General features: G+C 51.9%; 2 protein-coding genes across 4 annotated transcripts in view; one reads left to right on the top strand and one right to left on the bottom strand.

Moving 5' to 3' along the window:
• xpo7 (exportin 7) overlaps window positions 1–13,440 on the top strand; it is a 31,286-nt gene extending 17,846 nt beyond the window's left edge. For all 3 annotated transcript variants that reach the window (XM_042344451.1, XM_042344450.1, XM_042344452.1), the window contains 16 exons: window positions 575–680; window positions 815–950; window positions 1,659–1,732; window positions 2,106–2,186; window positions 2,947–3,010; window positions 3,571–3,679; window positions 5,275–5,381; window positions 6,953–7,041; window positions 7,570–7,677; window positions 8,015–8,097; window positions 8,922–9,136; window positions 9,439–9,577; window positions 10,360–10,520; window positions 11,158–11,256; window positions 11,783–11,910; window positions 12,153–13,440. In XM_042344451.1, coding sequence (XP_042200385.1) covers window positions 575–680; window positions 815–950; window positions 1,659–1,732; window positions 2,106–2,186; window positions 2,947–3,010; window positions 3,571–3,679; window positions 5,275–5,381; window positions 6,953–7,041; window positions 7,570–7,677; window positions 8,015–8,097; window positions 8,922–9,136; window positions 9,439–9,577; window positions 10,360–10,520; window positions 11,158–11,256; window positions 11,783–11,910; window positions 12,153–12,246 — 1,793 coding nt within the window. In that variant the 3' untranslated portion in view covers window positions 12,247–13,440. The remainder of the gene's footprint in view (window positions 1–574; window positions 681–814; window positions 951–1,658; window positions 1,733–2,105; window positions 2,187–2,946; window positions 3,011–3,570; window positions 3,680–5,274; window positions 5,382–6,952; window positions 7,042–7,569; window positions 7,678–8,014; window positions 8,098–8,921; window positions 9,137–9,438; window positions 9,578–10,359; window positions 10,521–11,157; window positions 11,257–11,782; window positions 11,911–12,152) is intronic.
• Window positions 13,441–14,161: 721 nt separating this feature from the next.
• pbdc1 (polysaccharide biosynthesis domain containing 1) lies at window positions 14,162–19,065 on the bottom strand. Its single transcript, XM_042344458.1, has 6 exons — window positions 19,044–19,065; window positions 17,491–17,556; window positions 16,827–16,886; window positions 15,833–15,973; window positions 15,475–15,586; window positions 14,162–14,816 (listed from the first exon to the last, which is right to left on the bottom strand). Exons 1-6 carry the CDS (start codon window positions 19,062–19,064, stop codon window positions 14,659–14,661), a joined length of 558 nt encoding a protein of 185 aa, XP_042200392.1. The 5' UTR covers window position 19,065; the 3' UTR covers window positions 14,162–14,658.
• Between the last annotated feature and the right edge of the window lie 3,696 nt (window positions 19,066–22,761).

Genomic DNA, 22,761 nt, shown 5'->3' with positions numbered 1-22,761 from the left:
CTCTCGCTTGCGAGGTGAGCGTCTAACCACTGCAGGATTCCCCTCCTGACTCCAAGCTGGGCCTTGTAACACAGCAACGACAACACTGACCAGCCGGGCTGCACATACCCCTGAGTCACTCCCCTCCCCACCTCGTGTGGAGGGCGCTGGGTAAATGGGAGCTGCTGCTGTTGACAAAGGAAAGCTCAGGAGTTAGAGCCCTCGCCTCACAAGCGAGAGAGGACCCGGGTTTGATTTCCGGGCGGGTCGGGTCAGGGCGAAACGTTGGGCAAGTTTCCTTACTCCCCCCCACACACACACACACACGCGCCTCTGTTTACCAGCAGTCAGTAGGAACCGGTTATTAGTTGATTGGTGGATCGCTTTTCCGGGGGCAGTAATCCCTTTGTCATTAAAAAAAAGTGGTCACATGATCCACGACTGTTTGTGGGGACACTATTGTGCACAATTAGCTGCTGCATTTCGCCCACAAAATATACAATCCACTTTACAGCATGAAGCGCTTTGAGACGTCTCAAAGACGTGATAAGGCACCATATCAAAGGTGAGGATTATAATGCTGTGTGTGTTGCAGGCCGCCTGACGTGGTTGGTTTACATCATCGGGGCTGTGATCGGGGGTCGGGTCTCGTTCGCGAGCACAGACGAGCAAGACGCAATGGATGGGGAGCTGGTGTGTCGGTGAGTCTAACCCTAACCCTCTCTCTGTCTCTCTCTCTCTCTCTTTCTGCCTCTCTCTCTCTCTCTCTCTCGTCTCCCTCTCTCTGTCTCTCTCTCTTTCTCTCTCTCTCACTGTCTCTTGTGCGCCCCGCTAGTGTGTTGCAGCTGATGAACCTGACGGACTCGCGCTTGGCTCAGGCGGGGAATGAGAAGCTGGAGCTCGCCATGCTCAGCTTCTTCGAGCAGTTCCGGAAGATTTACATCGGGGACCAGGTGCAGAAATCCTCCAAGGTAAACGGTCCGAAAGGTAGTCCCACCTTTCCGTGATTTTACCTACTTTGTTTGCTTTTGCAGTAGTGCCTTGGGTTGGTATGTTTTATTAAAATAATAAAGGGATTTGATAGTAGTATAGATAACCAGAGGAGAGGACGTCCAGCGCTTCACCACACTGTAAAGTGATGACTGTATATTGTGGGCGAACGCGGCAGCAATGCCACAGCAATGTACAACAGTCGTAGATGAAAATGACCAATTATTATGGGTGGAGGGATTATTATCTTGTAGTAAGAATGCCAGGCTGAGCCAGGCCTTTGCAGCGAGTGCTCTAACACTGAGCTAGGACTACAAGTACTCCATTTAGGGTGTCAGGGGCAGTTTTTCACACAAAGGGTTTAGTGGGAATCTGTTACTCTCTCTCCCCCAAAAGGCTGTGGATTATGTCTGGATCCATTCACATTGTCCAGACTGAGGTGGATGGATGTTTGTGAGGTCGGGGGATCAATGGATATGGGGCAAAGGCGGGGAATTGGAGCTGAGGTACAGATCAGCCGTGATCTTGTAGAATGGCGGAACAGGCTCGAGGGGCTGAATGGCCTCCTCCTGTGTCAATGGTGGCCCCACCCTCTGACTTGTGGCCCTGCCCCGCCCTCTGACTGGTGGCCGCACCCTGTGCTGGCCCCGCCCTCTCACTGATGACCCTGTGTTTTGGCCTCCCCGCAGTTGTACCGGAGACTGTCGGAGGTTCTGGGGCTAAATGACGAGACCATGGTGCTGAGTGTCTTCATCGGCAAAATGTGAGTATCTGCCCGCCACAACCCCACCCCACCATAGCCCATTGCCCCCACCCCCACCATAGCCAGTGCCGCCTTCCCCTGGCCCACCATAGCCCATTGCCCACACCACTGCCCCCTTCATAGCCCATTGCCCCCAGCCCCCACCATAGCCCATTGCTCCCATTCCCAACCCCCACATACCCATTCCCCCCAACCCCAACTTATCCACTCTCCTTTTCAGCTATTCTCTGGACCTATTAATTGTCTCAATTCCCTGTTAAGCGCTGTGCTCGATCCAGCTCCTGTCTGACCTTGTTTCGCCCAGAGACGTGTGTGAGGTTGCCTTTTGCTGAGCTTGTGATTCACTGAATGTCCTTTATCTGCCGTTGACTAGAATCACCAACCTGAAATACTGGGGACGATGTGAGCCCATCACCTCCAAAACCCTGCAACTCCTAAATGACCTCTCCATCGGATATCCTTTATACACAGCCACTGGGTGGGGAGGGAGGAAGGGTGACGGAGCGAGAGAGACGTGGAGGGAGAGAGAGATGAGGAGAGAGAGAGAGTTGAGAGAGAGCGAGAGATGAGGAGGGGGAGAGGGAGCTGAGGAAGGAGAGTTGAGGGAGAGAGAGATGAGGAGGAAGGGAGAGATGAAGGGGAGAGGGAGATGAGGAGGGAGAGAGAGATGAGGAGGGAGGGAGAGATGAGGAGGGGGAGAGGGAGATGAGGGAGAGAAAGATGAGGGAGAGAGAGATGAGGAGAGAGAGGGATGAGGAGGGAGAGAGATGAGGGAGGGAGAGATGAGGAGGGAGATGTGGTTGGAGAGAGAACAGGGAGGGAAATGGGAGTGCAGGGACGGTGAGACGGGGTGGAGGGAGGGAGAGAGAGGAGGAGGGAGGGAGATGGGGTGGATGGAGCGAGAGATAAGAGAGAGAGATGAGGAGGGAGGGAGATGAGGAAGAGAGAGAGATGAGGGAAACGGGTGGAGAGAGAGAGAGAAAGATGAGGGAGGGAGGGAGGGAGGGATGTAGTGACTGAAGGCTCAGGCATTGCTGGTAATGATCTGGTAACGTCAGGCTGCGTTGGCCCACACTGTCAGTGTCAGGATGACACTCACAGTGCCTGACCCCGGCTGACACACACACACTGACTCTCAGGGCTTTGGGACTTCCTCCCAATGCGAAAGACGATTTACAAATGTAATTTGTTGTTCTCCTTGACACCACCTGCACGTATAGCAGTGTCAGGAAACTGGTCAAACTCACCGCTGTTCAGTTCATGTTGAACAACCACACAGTAAGTACTTTATTTACGATTTTCTTCTCTTTGTGTTGTTTCATCAGTCGTTCTAGCTCAAAGAAGTCACTCGCTCCCCCAGTGGAGCTCTCTGCTCTAACCCCATTCCCTGCTCTCTCTCTCTCCCTCCCTCCCTCTCTCTCTCTCTCTCCCAACCCCCATCGTGTCTGTGCTGGTGCTCGCTCCTCCACTGGAGCTCTCTACTCTAACCCCATTCCCTGAAGCCACTTTGTGCACCCCAACATCCCATAAACAGCTGAGAAGCGACCAAGTGGTATTATCTAGGGGAGATCCAGTCTCCTCCTGTCGTGTTACCTTCCCAGCTTACAGTCCCTGGCTGATGTCTATTTGCCGTCTTGTTATTAATAATAATAATTATCCTGGCATTTGATTTAGCTCCTCATCACGTCTTTGAGGCACCTCAAAGCGCTTCACAGGATACACTGTCAAGTGAATTGACTCTATATTTTGTGGGCAAAACACGGCAGCCAATTGTGCACAGCAGCGTCACACAAACAGTCATGGGTTAAGTGACTACATTTTTTTCAATATATTGACAGAGTGAACACTTCTCATTCCTGGGCATCAATAACCAGTCAAACCTCAGTGACATGAGGTGCCGCACTACCTTCTACACAGCGCTCGGGCGGCTACTGATGGTGGACCTGGGTAAGACGGGTTTGGGGACGTTGTGTGTGGGGGGGGGGGAGGGGGGGGGGAATCGAACCCCGATCATAGAATCATAGAATCGTACAGCACAAAAAGAGGCCATTCGGCCCATTGTGTCTGTGCGGTTCTCTGAAAAGAGCAATTAATGTCAGTCCCACTCCCGGCCCTTTCCCCATAACCTGCAAATCCGTCTTCCTCAAATACCCGTCCACCGCGTTTTTAAAAGTAGTTATGGAATCGTCCTCAATCGCCCTTTCAGGCAATACGTTGCAGATTCTAACAACTCGCTGCGTGAAAACATGTCTTCTCACCGCCCCTCGTCTTCTTTTAGAGACTATTTGGAATCTGTGACCTCGAGTCACCGACACACCCACCAGTGGGAACAGTTTTTCCCTTTCTAACCTATCAAATCCCCTCATGATTTTGAAGACCTCTATCAGGTCCTCGTAACCTTCTCTGCTCCAATGAGAATAATCCCGGCCTCTCCAGCCTTTCCTCATCATCACGGTCCCTCATTCCTGGTCCCATCCTCATAAATCTCCTCTACACCCTTTCCAATGCCTTAACATCCTTCCTATAGTGCGGTGCCCAGAACTGGGGCAGTATTCTAACTGAGGCCTAACCAGTGTTTTATATAAGTTAATCATAACCTCCTGACTCTTGTACTCTATGCCCCTATTTATAAAGCCCAGTATCCCATATGCCCTTTTTACAGCGTTGTCTACCTGTCCTGCCACCTTCAAGGATTCATTTACCTGCCCCCCCAGGTCTCTCTGTTCTTTTACCCCCTTAAGATTGTATTACCGCCTATATTGCCCCTCATTCTTTCTACCAAAATGCATTACTTCGCATTTCTCCACATTGAAACTCATCTGCCATGTGTCGCCCATTTTACCATTCTGTCTATGTCTTCCTGCAGTTGTCTGATATCCTTCTCACTGTTTACCCCCTCCCTAACTTTGTGTCGTCCACAAACTTGGAAATGGTATGCTCTACCCAAGTCCAGATCATTTATGTATATTAAGAGAGCAGTGGTCTTAATACCGATCCCCGGGGGACGACACTGTACACTTCCCTCCAGTCAGAAATGCAGCCGTTCACCACAGTTCTGGATCCATGCTGCCACTGTCCCTTTTATACCATGGGCTTCTATCTAGGTCCTCTCACTTGCGAGGCGAGCGTTCTAACCATTGAGCTACAAGACTCAACAAGGTCCCACACGCACGGCATTGAGCTCCGCGCTGGCAGGGAATGAGAAAACTCAGGATATTTAAGTGCAATTGTGAGTGTGGGAGCACGTCCCAAGGTGCTGGACAGTCATAGATTTGGGGAGTTGGTTGGGATCAGGAAGGGTGGAGGGTGACCGAAGGCACGGTCGAAGAGGAGGGTCTTGAGATGTGCCTTGAAGGTAGGGAGGGAGAGAGGAAGGGAGAGAGGCAAAGGGAATGTGATGGTATGGAGTTCCAAAGGGTGGGGGCGGAAAGGCAAACCTTGAGAGCAGGAGAAAGAAGTACAAAGAGTGGACAATGATGCAGTGCCTTGTATCTGTTTCCCCACATGTCCCCCCCACCACACACATACATACACACACACAGGTGAAGATGAAGATCAGTTTGAACAGTTCATGCTGCCTCTAACAGCGGCGTTCGAAACCGTGGCTCAGATGTTCAATTCCAGCACGTACAACGAACAAGACGCCAAGGTACAGAGACGCCAAAAATAATTATAACAATCATATAATATTTATAGTAAACCTTTGATCTGATTGATATTTCCTCTGGTGGGTTGGGGGTAATCCAGAACAGGGGGTGGGGGCAGCATCTTAAAATCAGAACTAATCCATTTAGGAGTGAAATCGGGAGCAGTTTTCACCCCAAAGGTTTAGTGGGAATCTGTTTCTCTCTCTCCCTCCCCCCAAAAGGCTGTGGATTATGGCTGGATCCATTCACATTGTCCAGACTGAGGTGGAGAGATGTCTGTCAGGTCAGGGGATCAAGGGATATGGGGGGGTAATTGGAGTTGAGGTACAGATCAGCAGTGATCTGATAGAATGGCAGAACAGGCTCGAGGGGCTGAATGGCCTCCTGTGTCTACATTTCTATCTGATCCAGGCCTTTCTCCGTGTGGGTGGTGTGCGCGTGTGTGTGTGTGAGAGCGTGTGTGGGGATGTATGAGAGCGTGCGCGCGCGTGGGTGGGTGTATGTGTGTGTGAGGGTGTATTTGTGTGAGAGCATGTGTATGTGTGAGAGCGGGGATGTGGGTGTGTGTGTGAGAGTGTGTGTGAGAGCGGGGGTGTGGGTGTGAGAGTGAGAGCGGGAGTGCGAGTGTGTGTGGGTGTGAGTGTGTGTGTGAGAGCGGGGAGATGTGTGTGTGTGAGACCGGCGGTGTGGGGGTGTGAGAGTGTGTGAGAGCGGGGGTGCGAGTGTGTGTGGGTGTGAGTGTGTGTGTGAGAACGGGGAGGTGTGTGTGTGAGACTGGGGGTGCGGGGGGGTGTGAGAGTGTGTGTGTGAGAGCGGGATGTGGGTGTGTGTGAGAGTGTGTGTGTGAGAGCGGGGATGTGGGTGTGTGTGAGAGTGTGTGAGCGGGGATGTGGGTGTGTGTGAGAGTGTGTGTGTGAGAGCGGGGATGTGGGTGTGTGTGAGAGTGTGTGTGTGAGAGCGGGGATGTGGGTGTGTGTGAGAGTGTGTGAGCGGGGATGTGGGTGTGTGTGAGAGTGTGTGTGTGAGAGCGGGGATGTGGGTGTGTGTGAGAGTGTGTGTGTGAGAGCGGGGATGTGGGTGTGTGTGAGAGTGTGTGTGTGAGAGCGGGGATGTGGGTGTGTATGAGAGCAGGTGTTTGTGTTGAGAGCGGTGGGGGTGTGGGCGGGTGTGAGAGTGTGTCTGTGTGGGTGGGGGGTGGTGCGCGTGTGAGAGCAGCTGTGTGGGTGGGATGAGAGCGGGGGTAGGGGGGGCGGTGTGCGTGTGAGAGCAGCGGTGTGGGTGGGGGTGAGTGTGGGGGGTGTGTCAGCACCAGCACTTTCACACAGATAATTATCCGTTGCCATGTTCGGGGCCATGTTTTCCGTAACGTGGACGGAGTCGGTGAGGAAGGAGGGAGTTGGTAGTGTCAGACATTGCTCCAACTCGTCAGCAGCAGAAAGGAAAAAAGTCATTGTAGAAAGAAAAACATGGGGGGGTAACAGGACTTTGTGAACGCTCTGCACTGGTGTCCTGTTGTGTTTATAGCACAGTTGCTTTTAGTTGCTGAATTGACTGAGGTTCTGCTTGTTTACAGCGGACGCTGGTGGGGCTGGTGAGGGATCTAAGGGGCATCGCTTTCGCCTTCAACGCCAAGACTAGCTTCATGATGTTATTTGACTGGATGTATCCTTCCCCCAAACCAGTCTGTCCCATCGCCATTATACTAATAGCAATAATAATTATAATAATAATCCTTGCATTTGATACAGCGCCTTATCAGGTCTTTGAGAAGCCTCAGAGTGCTTCACTTAGATGTCTCTCCCCTCATTGTGAAGCCGTTTCAGTCAAGGCCTTCCTTTATCAACTATGCCATCAATCATCTTCGCTTCCACCCCATAATCAACCTTCGGGCCTTCAGCCTCTCTGCCCCCACCTTCTGGAACTCCATCCCACGTTCCCTCCGCTTCATTCCCTCCGCCTCGCTCCCTCCCTTCCCTCCTTCAAGGGCCGTCTTAAGACACTCCTTCGACCGCACCTTCGGTCACTCTCCTGCCCCTTCCCTCCCCGCCCTCCAATCCCGATCCCCAGCTCGAGTTCAAATCCCTCATTGTTCAGCGCCATAGGACGTCCTCCCAACGTGAAAGGCGCCGTATAAATGTCACTTGTTGTTGTTGAGCCGTGGCTGTGGTTTCCTTATCCTCGGACTCTCAGTTACCCAGCCTACATGCCCATCCTGCAGCGAGCCGTAGAACTGTGGTACCACGACCCAGCCTGTACCACCCCCATACTCAAACTCATGGCAGAACTGGTCCATAACAGGTACAGCCATGTGGGGGCAGTGTGGAATCATTGTCCTCTCTCTCTCTCTCTACCCTCTCCCCACCCCCCGCTCTCTCTCTCTCTCTACTCTCTCCCACCCATCCCCCCTCTCCTCCCCCCCACCCCACCTTCTATCTCTTCCCTTGTCTGCCCCCTCTCCCTCTTGCCCTCTCCCTCACCCCTCTCCCACCTACCTGCCCTCTCCCCTGCCTCCACTCCTCCCAACCTGCTCTCCCTCCCCGCACCCTCTCTCCCTCCTGTCACTTCAAAGTAGAAGTAGGAATTCGCTTGAGTTGAAGAGCCTCTGAGCCTCTGTGTGTGTGTTACTCTGTGGCAGGTCACAGCGATTGCAGTTTGACGTGTCCTCACCGAATGGTATCCTACTCTTCAGGGAGACCAGCAAGATGATCACGACATACGGTAAGCTCTGGGCACTGAGCACAGTTATTTGTACACGTCATATACTATAAAGTGTCGTGTACTCGCCCGCACTAAACCCCGTCCCCCCATCACCCCAGCCCTCGCCAGCCCCCACTGGCTCCCTATCACACACCCTAAACCCCGTCCCCCATCACCCCAGCCCTCGCCAGGCCCCACTGGCTCCCCCTCACACACACTAAACCCCGTCCCCCATCACCCCAGCCCTCGCCCGGCCCCACTGGCTCCCTATCACACACCCTAAACCCTGTCCCCCATCACCCCAGCGCTCGCCAGGCCCTGGCTCCCTATCATCAAATAGATCGATTTCAAGGTCCTCTCACTCGTTTTCAAACCCCTTCGCGCCCTCGCACCTCCCTCCCTCGCCCACCTGCTCACCCCCCAACCCTCTATCTGCTGCCTCAGCTCGATTGACTCCGGCCTCCTGCTTGTCCCTTGTGCCGTCCGTTCCACCAACGGCAGCCGCACTTTCAGCCACTACGCCCCAAAACTCTGGAACACTCTCCCTCAATCCCTCCCTCTGTCTCGCCCCCTACCTTGCCCCCATCTTCAGGTCCCCTGAAGATCTTCCTCTTCGACCGTGTCTACGTTCACCATCCCCCATCACCCCCCCCCCAGCTCATAGTCGTGCTCCGCTACTCTCAAGGACTCTGGAATGCTACCCAGAGAGGGGGAGGGTGCGCTGTGTAAACACAACAACAAGATACAACAAGATTTCATTTATAGAGCGCCTTTCATGTCGGGAGGAGTCCCAAGGCGCAGGACAGTTGTTGATGCTGACTTCCTTCCCCCTTCGTGTGAACCAGGGAACCGTATCCTCACGTTGGGAGAGGTGCCGAAGGACCAAGTGTATGGGTTAAAATTGAAGGGGATCTCGGTTTGCTTCTCCATGCTGAAGGCCGCTCTTAGCGGCAGCTACGTCAACTTCGGGGTCTTCCGTCTCTACGGCGACGACGCACTGGACAACGCTCTACAAACCTTCATCAAACTCCTGCTGTCAATCCCGCACAGCGACCTGTTGGTTAGTGCGTGTGTGTCTGGTCCATTCTCTGTCTCATTCTCTCTCTCTCTCTCTCTCTGTCTCACTCTGTCTCTCTCACTCTTGTCTCTGTCTCTCTCTTTGTCTCTCTCTCTGTCTCTCTCATTGTCTCTCTCAATGTCTCTCTCTCACTCTCTGTCTCTCCCTGATTCTCTGTCTCTCTCTCTCTCTCTCTGTCTCTCTCTCTCTCTCACTCTCTGTCTCTCTATTTTTCTCTGTTTTTGCCCAGCGATATATGCGGGTGTCTTTGCCTGACCCTCCGTTGTGATCTTTCTGTTTGCCAGGATTATCCGAAACTCAGCCAGTCATACTACTCCTTGTTAGAAGTTCTCACCCAGGACCATATGAACTTTATTGCCAGCCTGGAGCCACACGTTATCATGTACATTCTCTCTTCCATCTCCGAAGGGCTGACCGCACTGGGTAAGGCGGGCGGGCGGGCAGGAGGGAGGCAGCGCGTTACGGCTTTGAGGAAGTGAAAGCAAGGGGTTTGAGGATGTTGATCAATTCTTTTTTTTATCAGCCGGGAATCTGACACACTCGGAAACCTATCACCGTTGCTTAAGAGTCTCAACCAAACTGAGATTTCCTCACATCCCACCTACACATGGAAATCCCAGAGACAGATTCTTGGAATGGAATGCTCTCTCTCTCTCTCTCTCTCTCTCTCCCTCTCTCTCTGGAGGTCCTGTTTACCTAATTCCGGAGAATATTAGGCGCAGGTTGGCAAGAGCCAAGGCTTTGTGGGGGGAGCCCAGAGTGTGTGTTGGAGTCTAACCAGGTGAACCCACACAGAGCTTGGCCATTGATATCACTGTCTGGCCAAGCTTTCCCGCTGCTTGTGCAGCTCCGACCCCCCTCCCCGTTATGACTGCGGGGTGACCAGGAGTTGAGGGGGAGGATTCCCTGCCCCCAGTGACTGGTCGGCCCTTCCAGGTCCTGCTGATGAGCCGGGGCCGGGCTGTGCTGTGCTGCCATTAGCAGTGAGTGCCCTGGAATTCTGCGGCCCCTCAGGAACCGGGGGCTCCATTCCGACATTCCATTGGCAAGCGTGTCACCATGGAGCCAGTTCAGCCCCGAGGAGCCCCCCTGCTTACTTCCCTCGGGCGCTCTGAGACGCCACCCTGCGTGAGGTGACACTATATAAAGTTGTTGTGGGTGACTCTGACACACGCTGTGCTGTGCTGTGTTGTGTTGTGTTGCAGACACCATGGTGTGTACGGGCTGCTGCTCCAGTCTGGACCACATCGTCACCTACCTGTTCAAACAGCTGTCACGCAGCACCAAGAAGCGCACAGCGCCCATCAGCCAAGAGAGTGACCGCTTCCTGCACATCATGCAACAGCATCCAGAGATGATCCAGCAGGTCAGTGCTCACCCCACCCCCCAACCCCACCCCCCCAGCTCCACACCCACAGCCACACCTCCCCCACCCCCACCTCCCCCACACCCCAGCCCCACCTCCCCACACCCCCTAGCCCCACCTCCCCCAAACCCCGCCTCCCCCACATCCCCCAAACCCTACCTCCCCCACACTCCCCAAACTCCACCTCCACCACCCCCACAGCAGGTCAGTGCTCAACCCCTTCCCAAATACAGCTCCCAGCTTGGGCACAAAATTTTGACTGTCCAGCGCCTTGGGATGTCCTCCCGACAAGAAAGGTGCTTTGTGAATTATAACAACTAATGACATTTATCTGGCACCTTTCACATAGGGTCTTGAGGCGTAGGGACTGTAGAATGGAATTCCAGAGGGTGGGGGCAGAAAGAGAGGCTGAAGTCACCGACCGTTGACGGTGGGGCAGGCGAGGCGGGGGGCACAGGCTGGAGCCCGGTGAGCGGACAGGTTGGTAGGGGGTTAGGAAGTCACGGAGGTAGGGAGGAGCAAGGCCATGGAGGGCTTTGAAGGTGAAGACCAGGATCTTGAACTGTGATGGGGAGCCAGTGGAGTGATGGTGTAATGTGTTTTTGTTTGTGTCGCTCACTCACTCGCACTCCTGCAGATGCTCTCCACTGTTCTAAACATCATCATATTTGAAGACTGCAGAAACCAGTGGTCCATGTCACGGCCTCTGCTCGGGTTAATCCTGCTGAACGAGAAGGTACGTCTCCGTCAAACCGCCAGCACGTTTACCACGAGCAGTAAGTAAGTGAGTCAGTGGAATCGTGCAGCTCAGGGATTAGAGCCCTCGCCTCACAAGCGAGAGGACCCAGGTTGAATCCCTGCGCGGGTCAGCCCAGGGCGAAACACTGGGCAAGTTTCCTTACTCCACACACACACACACCAGCAGTCAGTAGGAACCGGGTTGTGAGTCGATTGGTGGATCGCTTTACCAGGAGTAATAATCAAAAAATAAAATAATCAAAATACAAAAAATAAAAAATTGGTCACTCAACATGCAACTGTTTGGGACGCCTCCGTGCGCAATTGGCTTCTGCGTTTCACCCACAAAAATACACAGTCACTACACTTTACAGTGAATCTTGTTGAGCATTGAACCCACAAACTTGTCACCCAGAGGAGAGAGAGCGAGTGGCTGAGCCAGCGCAGGACGACTGACTGTGTCAGAGGTGTTGCCTTCGCCGTGTGATTCGTCGCTAAATGAAGTGCTTTTGTACGTGTTTCAGTACTTTGCCGACTTACGGAACAGTATAGTGAACAGCCAACCACCAGAGAAACAGCAGGCGATGCACCTCTGCTTTGAGAACCTCATGGAAGGAATTGAACGAAACCTACTTACAAAAAACAGAGACAGGTATGTCAGAGTCCTGAGCAGTTTCCTTCACATCCTATGCTAAAGGGGCAGCGAGCCCCAGCACAGACACGATGGGGAGAGAGCAGGGAATGGGGTGAGAGTAGAGAGCTCCAGTGCGGGAGCGATCCCCAGCACAGACACAATGGGGAGAGAGAGAGGAGGGGGGGTGCAGGGGAGAGAGAAAGAAAGACATAGCGATATTGGTGGAATAACACCAGCTAACGTGCGTCTCTCTCTCTCAGGTTCACACAAAACCTCTCAGTATTTCGCAGAGAAGTGAACGACTCGATGAAGAATTCGTCGTACGGTGTCAACAGCAACGACATGATGAGTTGACGTCCATCGCAGACTCCCTCCCCGGCTGTGGGGGTGGGGGACGCCCCCCAGCCGGTGCGGGGGGTGTCGGTTGGGGTGCGTCTCTGACTCTCTGTATGTGTGGGGAGGGGGAGGGGCAGGGGCGGGCAGTGTGGGGGGGTAGAGGGAAGTCGGTTGGTGTGTGTCACCTCCTTCTCCAAGGGGGGGGGTGAGGCGTAAAGGGGTACGAAACTCCTTTTCTCCTTTCCCCCCTTCTCTGCCCTCCGGGGCATCGGACTGAGGGACTCCCGATCTCTTGCCCCACTTTCTGCTCCCCCCCCCGCCCCTTGGCAACGAGAACCCTGGGCGGGCGAGAGAGAGAGAGAGGAGAGAGCGAGCGAGCACGGCTCTGCCTTGTATAAACTTGTACATTTTTTTTCTTAAAAAAACATTTTGAACAATGTTTATATGAAATCAATTAAAAATGGAAAGAACAGTTGCTGTGATTGACATTTTTACAGAGATGGAAGGATGGGCAGTCACGAGAGGCGGTGTAAGCGAAAGTGGGGGATGTGGGCAGTGGGGATTATTTTCTTCCCCCATTCCCCCCCCTTCCCCCGTGAATTTGAAACCGAATGTTTTAAGAGGGGGAATGCGTCAGTGCGAGAAACAGAATGTGTGTGTGTGGGAGGGTGGGGGCGCGGGGGGTGGGAGGGGGCAAAGGGGTTGTTAGAGACAGATGTACAAAACTAGCTGAGAGAATACAAAAATAACAAATCTTGAATATGAAAAAATGGGATCGAGTCCGGATTTCAAGCATTCCCGATAACTGGGGTAATTTACCACTTACTTGGGTCCATTTTGAGTGCGTGTGTGTGCGTGTGATATTTTTCTAACGCTCTGTAAATTGCCTTCCACAAACGATAATGAACAGATGGATAGATGGAAAGGAAGAGATTATAAAGAAATTTGTTGCTGCTAATTGTGTCTTGAGCGTAGCTCATTTAAACCACATCAAAATGAACAGAGAGAAAGGAGGGAGGAAGGAGAGGGAGAGAGAGGGAGAGAAAAAAAAACACCAATTATATTTTTATTAATGCCCCCTTTCAACAACAAACCCAAGTACGTGTTTGTGTGAGTGAGTGAGGGGAGTGGGGTTGGTTGATGTGTCAGGATGTTTGAAGCCTATAGTGTACGCATTGTGATTGCAAATAAACTTTAATGATCTGTACTGAATTTGCCTTGAGAGTGGACTGACTTTCATCACATCAGAATCGAGGACTGCAGTCAGCAGTATTGGTGATGGTAAGATCGGTAGCAGAGGGTGGAGTTGTAGGCTTTGAGCTTTTAGTCCTGTGTAGTCCTGTGGTTAGAGCCCTCACCTCCATGGGTGATAATTCGTCCAAAATAAAAAATAATGCGGTCACTCAATACACGGCTGTTTGTGGGGACGCTGCTGTGCGCAATTGGCTGCCACATTTCATCCAAAAACAGTCAATTCACTTTACAGTGTATCCCGTGAAGCTCTTTTGAGACGCCTCGAAGACGTGATGCGCTGTATAGTGTAAGGATTATCTACAATATTATTATTGTAGATAAAATGGTCTGTTGGCTTTGTGGCTGCAAGTGGATGTTTGCAGTGCCTCAACGGGCTGTGGCGCTGGCAGGTCACTGATCTTGATGTGCCAACAGGGCTCCGCCCAACAGCAATCCAGACCTCTCTCTGTGGCTGTTGGAACATCTCACCGCGGTTTACAGCGAGGGCGGAGGGCAGTGAGTGTTATATGTTGGCAAAGGCAGCAGCGATACTGCATCCTTCAGGACCTCGAATTCTGAGGCTGTCAGACATCCTCTCTCTTTCTCTGCTTGTGTCGCTCGCGCTCGTCCAGGTATCCTCCATTCCCCCTCTCCCCCTCCCTCGCAGGCAACGTGTCAATGTCATAAACAAATGAGACGATTACTGTGGCCATTTTTTTATTTCAGGGTTAAATAGCACAACTGATGTTCCAGTTAACCTGAAGATTTGATTGGAGGTGGGGGGGAGAGAGAAAGAAAATCTGGGTTCACCCACATTCAGCGAGAAAAGCTTGTGATACCTCTCGTTGGCTGATTGACGAGGAAGGAAACGCCTGAGGGTCTAACACAACAACGTGGGAACCTGGGAAGGGAGGGCTCAGTGACTCCCAACACTGACTATAATGCAGACCCATCCACCCCCTTTGCTGGACACAATTAACAGGGTAACAGGATTTTGTGTACACCTTGTAAAACCACTGTTCGATGCCATCAGCTTTTCCTGCCCATGGCGAGTGTGTGTGTGTGTGTGTGTGTGTGCGAGATTCCAGTAACACTCCGGGTGACTTAAAGGCCACGTTAAGATTCCAAACAGTCTTCCCCAATGGTATCCGAGTGCCAGGCTCACTCGCTGGCTCCCAGAGCGGAGACCAAGGCTAGCTACGTGCCGGCCACCGACTTTGTTTCATCCTCTCCCTCCTGTGGATTCCCGTTTCCGACGTTCCCGGTTTTCCCCTTGGCCGAGCTCTCGTACACCGCTGTGTTGCAGCCTTCCCGGTTCCGGGCTATTTCCACGGCAAAGAACTGGATCCTCGTCACTGCGGGGGGGAAAAGGGGGGAAAAAAAACAGAGTCGGAGCTGAGCGTTAAGTCCTGTCTGTTAAGAGCGACCTCTTCACGTGTCGCCCACAAAGTGTACAGTCACTGCACTTCAAAGTGTATCCTGGGAAGCGCTTTGAGACGTCTCGAAGACGTGATGAGGCGCTGCATCAAATGCCAGGATTATTATTATTATTACAGGCCCTGACACCTCCCTCCCTCTCCACCTTAAGCTCCCCACTGTCTATGCTCGGCTGGCTCCGGCCTCCTGCTTGTCCCCTTTGATCCACTGTCAGTGACCGCACTTTCAGCCGCTCCCCCCACCCATCCCTTTGCCCCCTCCTTCCTCCTTTAGACAATCATAATTCTCGCATTTGCTATATCAAATGCAAGGATTATTATTATTTGACACAGCGCCTTATCAAGTCTTCAAGACGTCTCAAAGCGATTCATGGGATACACTGCAAAGTGTAACGATTGTGTAATTTGGGCAAAATGCCGGAAGACCTTCCACTTCAACCGTACCTATGGTCACCTCCACCCCCCACTCTGTGACGCGCTGCCCTATATGAGGGGGAGCGCTGTGTAAATGCAAGTTGTTGCTGCTGTATCAGCCTGGCTCGGGCTGAGTGAGCTCCTAAACTCCTGACCCGTTTACCGAAGATGGTGTTCTCCTCTGTGTAGTCCTTCGAGCAGTCCAGGCGGAGGAGTGTTCCATAGTTGAAATCTTCGACCTCGCCCTCAAACTGCATGCAGAATGACCTCCATGCCTGCAATACAATACAACGTCAACCGCCTCTCTTCCCCCCACTTGCCTCCTTTGAGACCCGTCTCAAAACTCTCCTCTTCAACCGCGCCTTCGGTTACCCTCCTACCCCCACCCTCCTGATCCCAACCAGGGATCCTCCTGACGTGAAAGGCGCTGCATAAATGTCATGTATTTTTTCCCAAACTGTCTCAACAGCCAACAGGAAGCAGCTGGGCTGTGAGCCGGGAAGAGCGAAGGCCAGACTCACGGCTTTGGCGGCCTCCGATTTCAGGTCCTCAGGATTCAGGAGACGGACGTTCAGCTCTCGGAATTGGCTTCGGAATTCCGAGTAGATCCGACTGTCGCTCTTCGTGAGTTTAAGGAATCTCGGGTCCACTGAGGAGATCAGCTGCCGGGAAAGAGGAAAGTGCAAGGGTTCACGTTTACGTCAGAATCGTCCTTACGTTTGACCCAGCGCCTTATCACGTCTTTGAGACGCCTCAAAGCGTTTCACAGGATAGACCGTAAAGTGTAGTGACTGTAGGTTTTGTGGGCGAAACGCGGCAGCCGATTGCACCCAACGACGTCCCCACAAACAGCCGTAGAATGACAAGAGCATTCCAAATCAAGAACGTGGGCGCCCCCTACTGGCAGCGAGAGGGTACTTTATGGTCAAATAGTGAGACACAAAGGTAAAGTTTTCACTATTTCTTAACTAAAAACAGAGTCATCACAAATACTGACACCAGTTACTTGATTTTAAGTCACACTGTCCTGTCTGGCTCACAGACCTTCCCTACACTCACGCACACCGACACTATAACAACAATAATAATCCTTGGATTTCACACAGCGCCTGATCACGTCTTCGAGACGTCTCAAAGCTCTTCACAGGATTCACTGTAAAGTGAATTGACTGTGTATTTTGTGGGCAAAACACGGCAGCCAATTGGGCACAGCAGCGTCCCCACAAACAGCTGCGGATTGAGTGGCCAAATTATTATTCTTTTTTTTAAGGGATTATTACCCCCAGAAAAGCGATCCGTCAATCGACTAACAACTGGGTTCCTACTGACTGCCGGTAAACAGAGGCGTGTGTGTGTGTGTGTGTGTGTGTGGAGTAAGGACACTTGCCAAAGTTTCGCCCTGACCCGCCCGGGAATCAAACCCGTGCCCTCTCGCTAGTATCTGAGGTCAGAGAGCACAGTTCACAGTTCACCACACACCCATTCTGGTGTCTGTCACGACAAATCGTTACGTACGTTAAAATAGATCTCGGCGTGTTGATAGGCTTTCATCGCCCACATCATTTCTAGTTCCGGCTGAAAAACACAAACAGAAACATCAGCTCACATGAGAGGCCGGGCCAGGCTCCCTGTGGCTTTACCCACAAAGAGGAAGTTACTCCCTCTCTCTCCAGCTCCTTCCCACTGTATTCCCACTGGAACGATTCTGTCTCTCCCTCTTTCCTAAAGTCCATAATAATAATAATAATAATCCTGGCACTTGATACAGCGCCTCATCACGTCTTCGAGACGTCTCAAAGTGCTTCACAGGATACACTGTAAAATGAATTGAATGTGTATTTTGTGGGTGAAACGCGGCAGCCGATTGCGCACAGCGGTGTCCCCACAAACAGCCGTGGGTTGAGTGACCAGTTTATTATTATCATTATTTTTTGGAAGGGATTATTACCCCCGGAAAAGCGATCCGCCAATCGACTAACAACCGGGTTCCTACTGACTGCTGGTGAACAGATGTGTGTGTGTGGGGGGGGGGGGGGGGGGGGGGGGGGGGGGAGTAAGGAAACTTGCCCAATGTTTCGCCCTGACCTGACCCGCCCGGGAATCGAACCCGGGTCCTTGGGGCGAGGCGAGGGCTCTAACCCCTGAGCTACAGGGACATTATGATGAAGTAGATACTCACGTCATTGCCATATGATTCCGCGGAGTGAGAGAGTGCGGCAGCCGCAGGCATCAGCTCAGAAGCACCCTGAGGGACAGACAGCGACAATTAGCCAGAGCCCAGCAACCCCGGGGGAGGCGGGGGGGAAATGGAGCCGACGGACACCCACTTCCCACACACTCCAGGGGAGGCTGACCTCCAGGGGAATAACACCCACATAATAATAATCCTCGCATTTGATATATACAGTGCCTTATCAGGTCTTCGAGACTTCTCAAAGCGCTTCACAGGATACACTGTAAAGTGTAGTGACTGTGTATTTCGTGAGTGAAATAGCTATAGACACAGCCCCCGCCACTATGAAAAGGGTCAGAGCTGAGCTGGTGGCCCCCATGGGGAGGGGAAAGGTGATCAGGGAGATGCTGTGAGCATTAGAGGCAGTGAGTCAATGTAAATGCAAATGTAATCTTGTTGTTGTTGTTGAGTCAGTCACCAGATGATATTGTCACTCGCTGACCGGTCAGCGTCAGCAATTTTACACACCGGCCGACATAGGCAGATTGGCCCATAAGAACCCCCCCCACACACCACCCGCCCTCAGCCCCCACTCCAACCCCCCACACACCACCCGCCCCTCATTCCCCCCCTCCAACCCCCCAACCCCTCATCCCTCCCTCCAACCCCTCCACACACCACCCACCCCACAGCCCCCTCCAACCCCCCACACACCACCCGCCCTCAGCCCCCCTCCAACCCCCCCACACACCACCCGCCCTCAGCCCCCCCTCCAACCCTCCCACACACCACCCGCCCCCCCTCCAACCCTCCCACACACCACCCGCCCTCAGCCCCCCCTCCAACCCCCCACACACCACCCGCCCCTCATCCCTCCCTCCAACCCCTCCACACACCACCCACCCCACAGCCCCCACTCCACACACACTCAGACAGACATTCACACACTCAGATACACACACACTCACATAGACACAGATACAGACAGAGACACACTCACACACAGAGACACACTCACACACACACACTCACACAGAGACACACTCACACACAGAGACACACTCACACACACACTCACACACAGAGACACACTCACACACACACTCACACACAGAGACACACTCACACACACACACACACACAGACACACTCACACACTCACACAGAGACACACTCACACACAGAGACACACACACACACACACTCACACACAGAGACACACTCACACACACACACACACAGAGACACACTCACACCCAGAGACACACACACACAGACACACTCACACACACACACACTCAGACACAGAGACACTCACACACACAGAGATTATATATAACACAACGACAGAGAGAGAGAGACGCACATGTGAGGACACAGAGAGATTGTATGTAACCCACAGCCACGAGGGTGAGGGTGAGACACAGTGACACACAGTGAGACACACACAGAGCCACGAGGGTGAGGGGGAGACACACAGTGAGACACAGTCACGAGGTGAGGGGGAGACACAGAGGGACACAGACAGAGAGATGGCGATATGAGAGACAGTCACTGACCAGTGCTCTGAGCGCCGCCATAGCGGTGAGTGTGAGTCACAGTGAGTGTGAGGCTCCGCCTCTCTCTCTCTCTCTCTCCGGGGAGGGGGCGGGGCCCGGGGTCAGGGGGCGGGGCCCGGGGGCGGGGGCGGGGCGGGGGCGGGGCCCGGGGTCAGGGGTCGCCGCGCGCCGCAAACGGATACATTTTCGCGACGTTGTATCGTTTTGTTTGTTTGGGGGTTTTGTTACTTTATTTGATACATTTCCCGCCTTTTCCCTCCGATTCAGAAAATAGTGGAGTTGTTTATTTTAAAAAAATAAAAAATTACCCCTTTTTTATTATCTTTTCCCGTCATTCCTTCCCCCCATTCCCCCCCTCCCTCCCCCTCCCCCCACACACACAGACACCGCAGCGGCTCCGACTGACACTCTCTCTCACACTCTCAGGTCTGTATTGTCTTTATATTATTATTATTTTGTTCATATAAACCTTTACATCACTCATTATTGTCATATGTGTAATATCACAGACAGAGAGGAAGCGATACAACAGCACAGTCTGAGGGGAGAGGGGGAGAGGGGGGACCACAGTGACTGACACTCACACACACAGATTTTTATAATCTTTATATTATAATATTTATAGAGATCTTTATATTATTATATCACAGAGTGAAAGTGGGTGTAATACAACACAGTCTGAGGGGAGAACCACAGTGACTGTCACTGAGATACACACAAACACACACACAGATCTTTATAATATATTGATATAAACCTTTATATTATTATATCACAGAGTGAGAGGGTTTAACATCACAGTTTGGGGGGAGAGAGACTCCCACAGTGGCTCTCACTGAGATACACACACACAGATTTTTATAATATTTATACAATTATATTGATATAAACCTTTATATTATTATTGGACAGAGAGAGAGTATTTCACAACCGGGAGAGAGACACCTACAGTGTTTCAGACTGAGAGACACAGATACACACAGATTTTTGTAGTATTGATATTATTATATTTATATAAACCTTTATATCATTACCATATCAGAGAGAGAGTATATAAGAGACTGTAGGGAGAGAGAGCACGACAGCAGGAGACAGACACCGAGAGATACAAGTCTTTCTAATCTTTATTATTATTTATATAAAACCTTAATATTATAATAATAATCCCCGCATTTGATACAGCACCTGATCACGTCTTCGAGACGTCTCAAAGCGCTTCACAGGATACACTGTAAAGTGTAGTGACTGTGTTTTGTGGGCGAAATGCGGCAGCCGATTGCACACAGCGGTGTCCCCACAAACAGTTGTGGATTAAAGTGAAGCGCTTTGAGACATTCAATGATTATTATTATGTTATTACTGTTGTATCAGAGTGAGGATATAACACAGACTAAGTGAGGAGAGAGACAGACAAATCTTTATTATTTATATTGTATTTGTATAATAGTGAGGAGCGACACAGAGAACAGGTATTATTGTATTTATATAAAACCTTTACATTGTTGTTATATCGGAAAGAAAATAGAATGTAACAGATCACAGACTGAGGGCAGAGAGACAGAAACACTACACACTGCAGCTCTTTACATTATTGTACTCTGTTTTATTACTTATCTTCATATTATTATTTTATTATTTTATAATGTCAGACAATACCAATGTAACAGACTGTGGGAGACAAACAGACTGAGACACACATCGCACAGGTCTTTATATCATTATGTCTTTCTGTTAACTTTATATATATGTATAGTATATTAGAGACAATATAACATGTGGGGGAACAGATCAGGACGGACTGCGACTGAGACACACAGCGCATTATATCTATATCATTAAATCAGAGACAACAACAACTTGCATTTACACAGCGCGGCTCAGACGGAGCGCTTGACAGTGGCGGAGCACGATACCCAGTCGGGGGGAGGGAGGGGGTGACACTGTCAAAGAGGAAGGTGTTTAGGTGTGATCTGAAGATAGACAAGGAGGGGGCGAGGCGGAGGGAGAGGGAGAGAGTTCCAGATGATAATAATATATGTTATATGTTATAATAATAATCCTTCCATTTGATATCGCACTTTTCACGTCTTCTCGACATCTCAAAGCGCTTCACAGAATAGACTGTAAAGTGAATTGACTGTATATTTGTGGGCGAAAGCGGCAGCGAATGGTGGAGCGGAATGGACGAGGAACAAGCAGAAGGCAATGGTTAAAGTGCAAGATCTTTAGATGGACCTTCGGTCACCCTCCCACCCCCACCCCCACCCTCCCACCCCCACCCCCACCCCCCCCCCCCCACCCCCCCCACCCCACCCCCACCTTCCACCCTCCCACCCCCACCCCACCCCACCTTCCACCCTCCCACCCCCACCCCCCCCCCCCCCCCCCCCCCCACCCCCACCCCCCCCCCCCCCCCCCCCCCCCCCCCCCCCCCCCCCCCCCCCCCCCCCCCCCCCCCCCCCCCCCCCCCCCCCCCCCCCCCCCCCCCCCCCCCCCCCCCCCCCCCCCCCCCCCACCTTCCACCCTCCCACCCCCCCCCCCCCCCCCCACCTCCACCCTCCCACCCCCACCCCCCCCCCACCTCCACCCCCACCCTCCACCCTCCACCCCCTCCTGATCCCAACCCCTGTTCAGCTCGGGTCCAAACCCCTGACTGTCCGGCGCCTCGGGACGTCCTCAGTCCTCCCGACGTGAAATGTCATGTGTTGTTGTTGTTTTGCTTACAGTATCAGAGAGAAGGGACAGAGGATAATATTACACAGACCAACAATGGCGGCTTTTACACCAAATTATCGTTATCCATAATAATCTTCATTATATTGGATTATTTGACTCATATTTTTATAATTATTTTTATAATTTGTAATATTTTATTATTGCTGCGCGCAATCGGCTGCCACATTTCGCCCACAAAATACACAGTCAGTTCACTTTACGGTGTAACCTGTGAAGCGCTTTGAGACGTCTCGAAGACGTGATGAGGCGCTGTGTCAAATGCCGCGATTATTATTATTATTTTCTCAGAGATCATTTTAAAAGAGACAGAGATAGGGGGGACTTCACAGCAAGTCTTTTACCTGAATATATTATTCCAATCTAGTCAGAGAGTAAGATTGTAATATAACGGAAAGAGAAAATATAGACAGAGGGAGAGCGAGGGGGATAGCGTTGGAGAGGGAGGGAGGGAGGGAGGAGGGGGCCTCATTTTGTGTGGTTTCCAGGCTCAGGAAATCCTGTTGCGAGACACTGACTCACACTGAATGTCGGCTCGAGGCACACACACAGCGGCACATACCCCCACCTACACATGGAGACACACAGACAGATACACACAGTCTGGGGTTTGTTCGAGAAAATACGCATCCACCCATTACCTCTCCCTCTCACACTCTCTTTCTCTCTCTCTCTCTCTATGTATCTCTCACTCTCTGTCTCTCCCATTCTATGTCTCTCTCTCTCTCACACATTCACCCACTCTCTCAACCACTCTCACCTTCTCTCTCTCACACGCTCTCTCTCTCTCTCTCTCGCTCACGCACTCTCTCTGTGTCTCTCCCTCATGCGCTCTCTCTCTCTCCCGCTGTCTGTCGCACTGCCTCTCTATCTCTCTCGCACACTCTAAAAGAGCTCTCCAAATCAATCCCACTCCCCCACTCTCCTCATAGCTCTGCAAAGTTGTCCTCTTCTTTCACTCTCTTTCTCTCACACACACTCTCTC

The sequence above is a fragment of the Callorhinchus milii genome, unplaced genomic scaffold, assembly GCF_018977255.1.
Source record: "Callorhinchus milii isolate IMCB2004 unplaced genomic scaffold, IMCB_Cmil_1.0 Scaffold28, whole genome shotgun sequence".
Classification (NCBI taxonomy): domain Eukaryota; kingdom Metazoa; phylum Chordata; class Chondrichthyes; order Chimaeriformes; family Callorhinchidae; genus Callorhinchus; species Callorhinchus milii.
The sequence above is the reverse complement of the archived record's forward strand: the minus strand, read 5'-3'. Positions and strand labels throughout refer to the sequence as shown.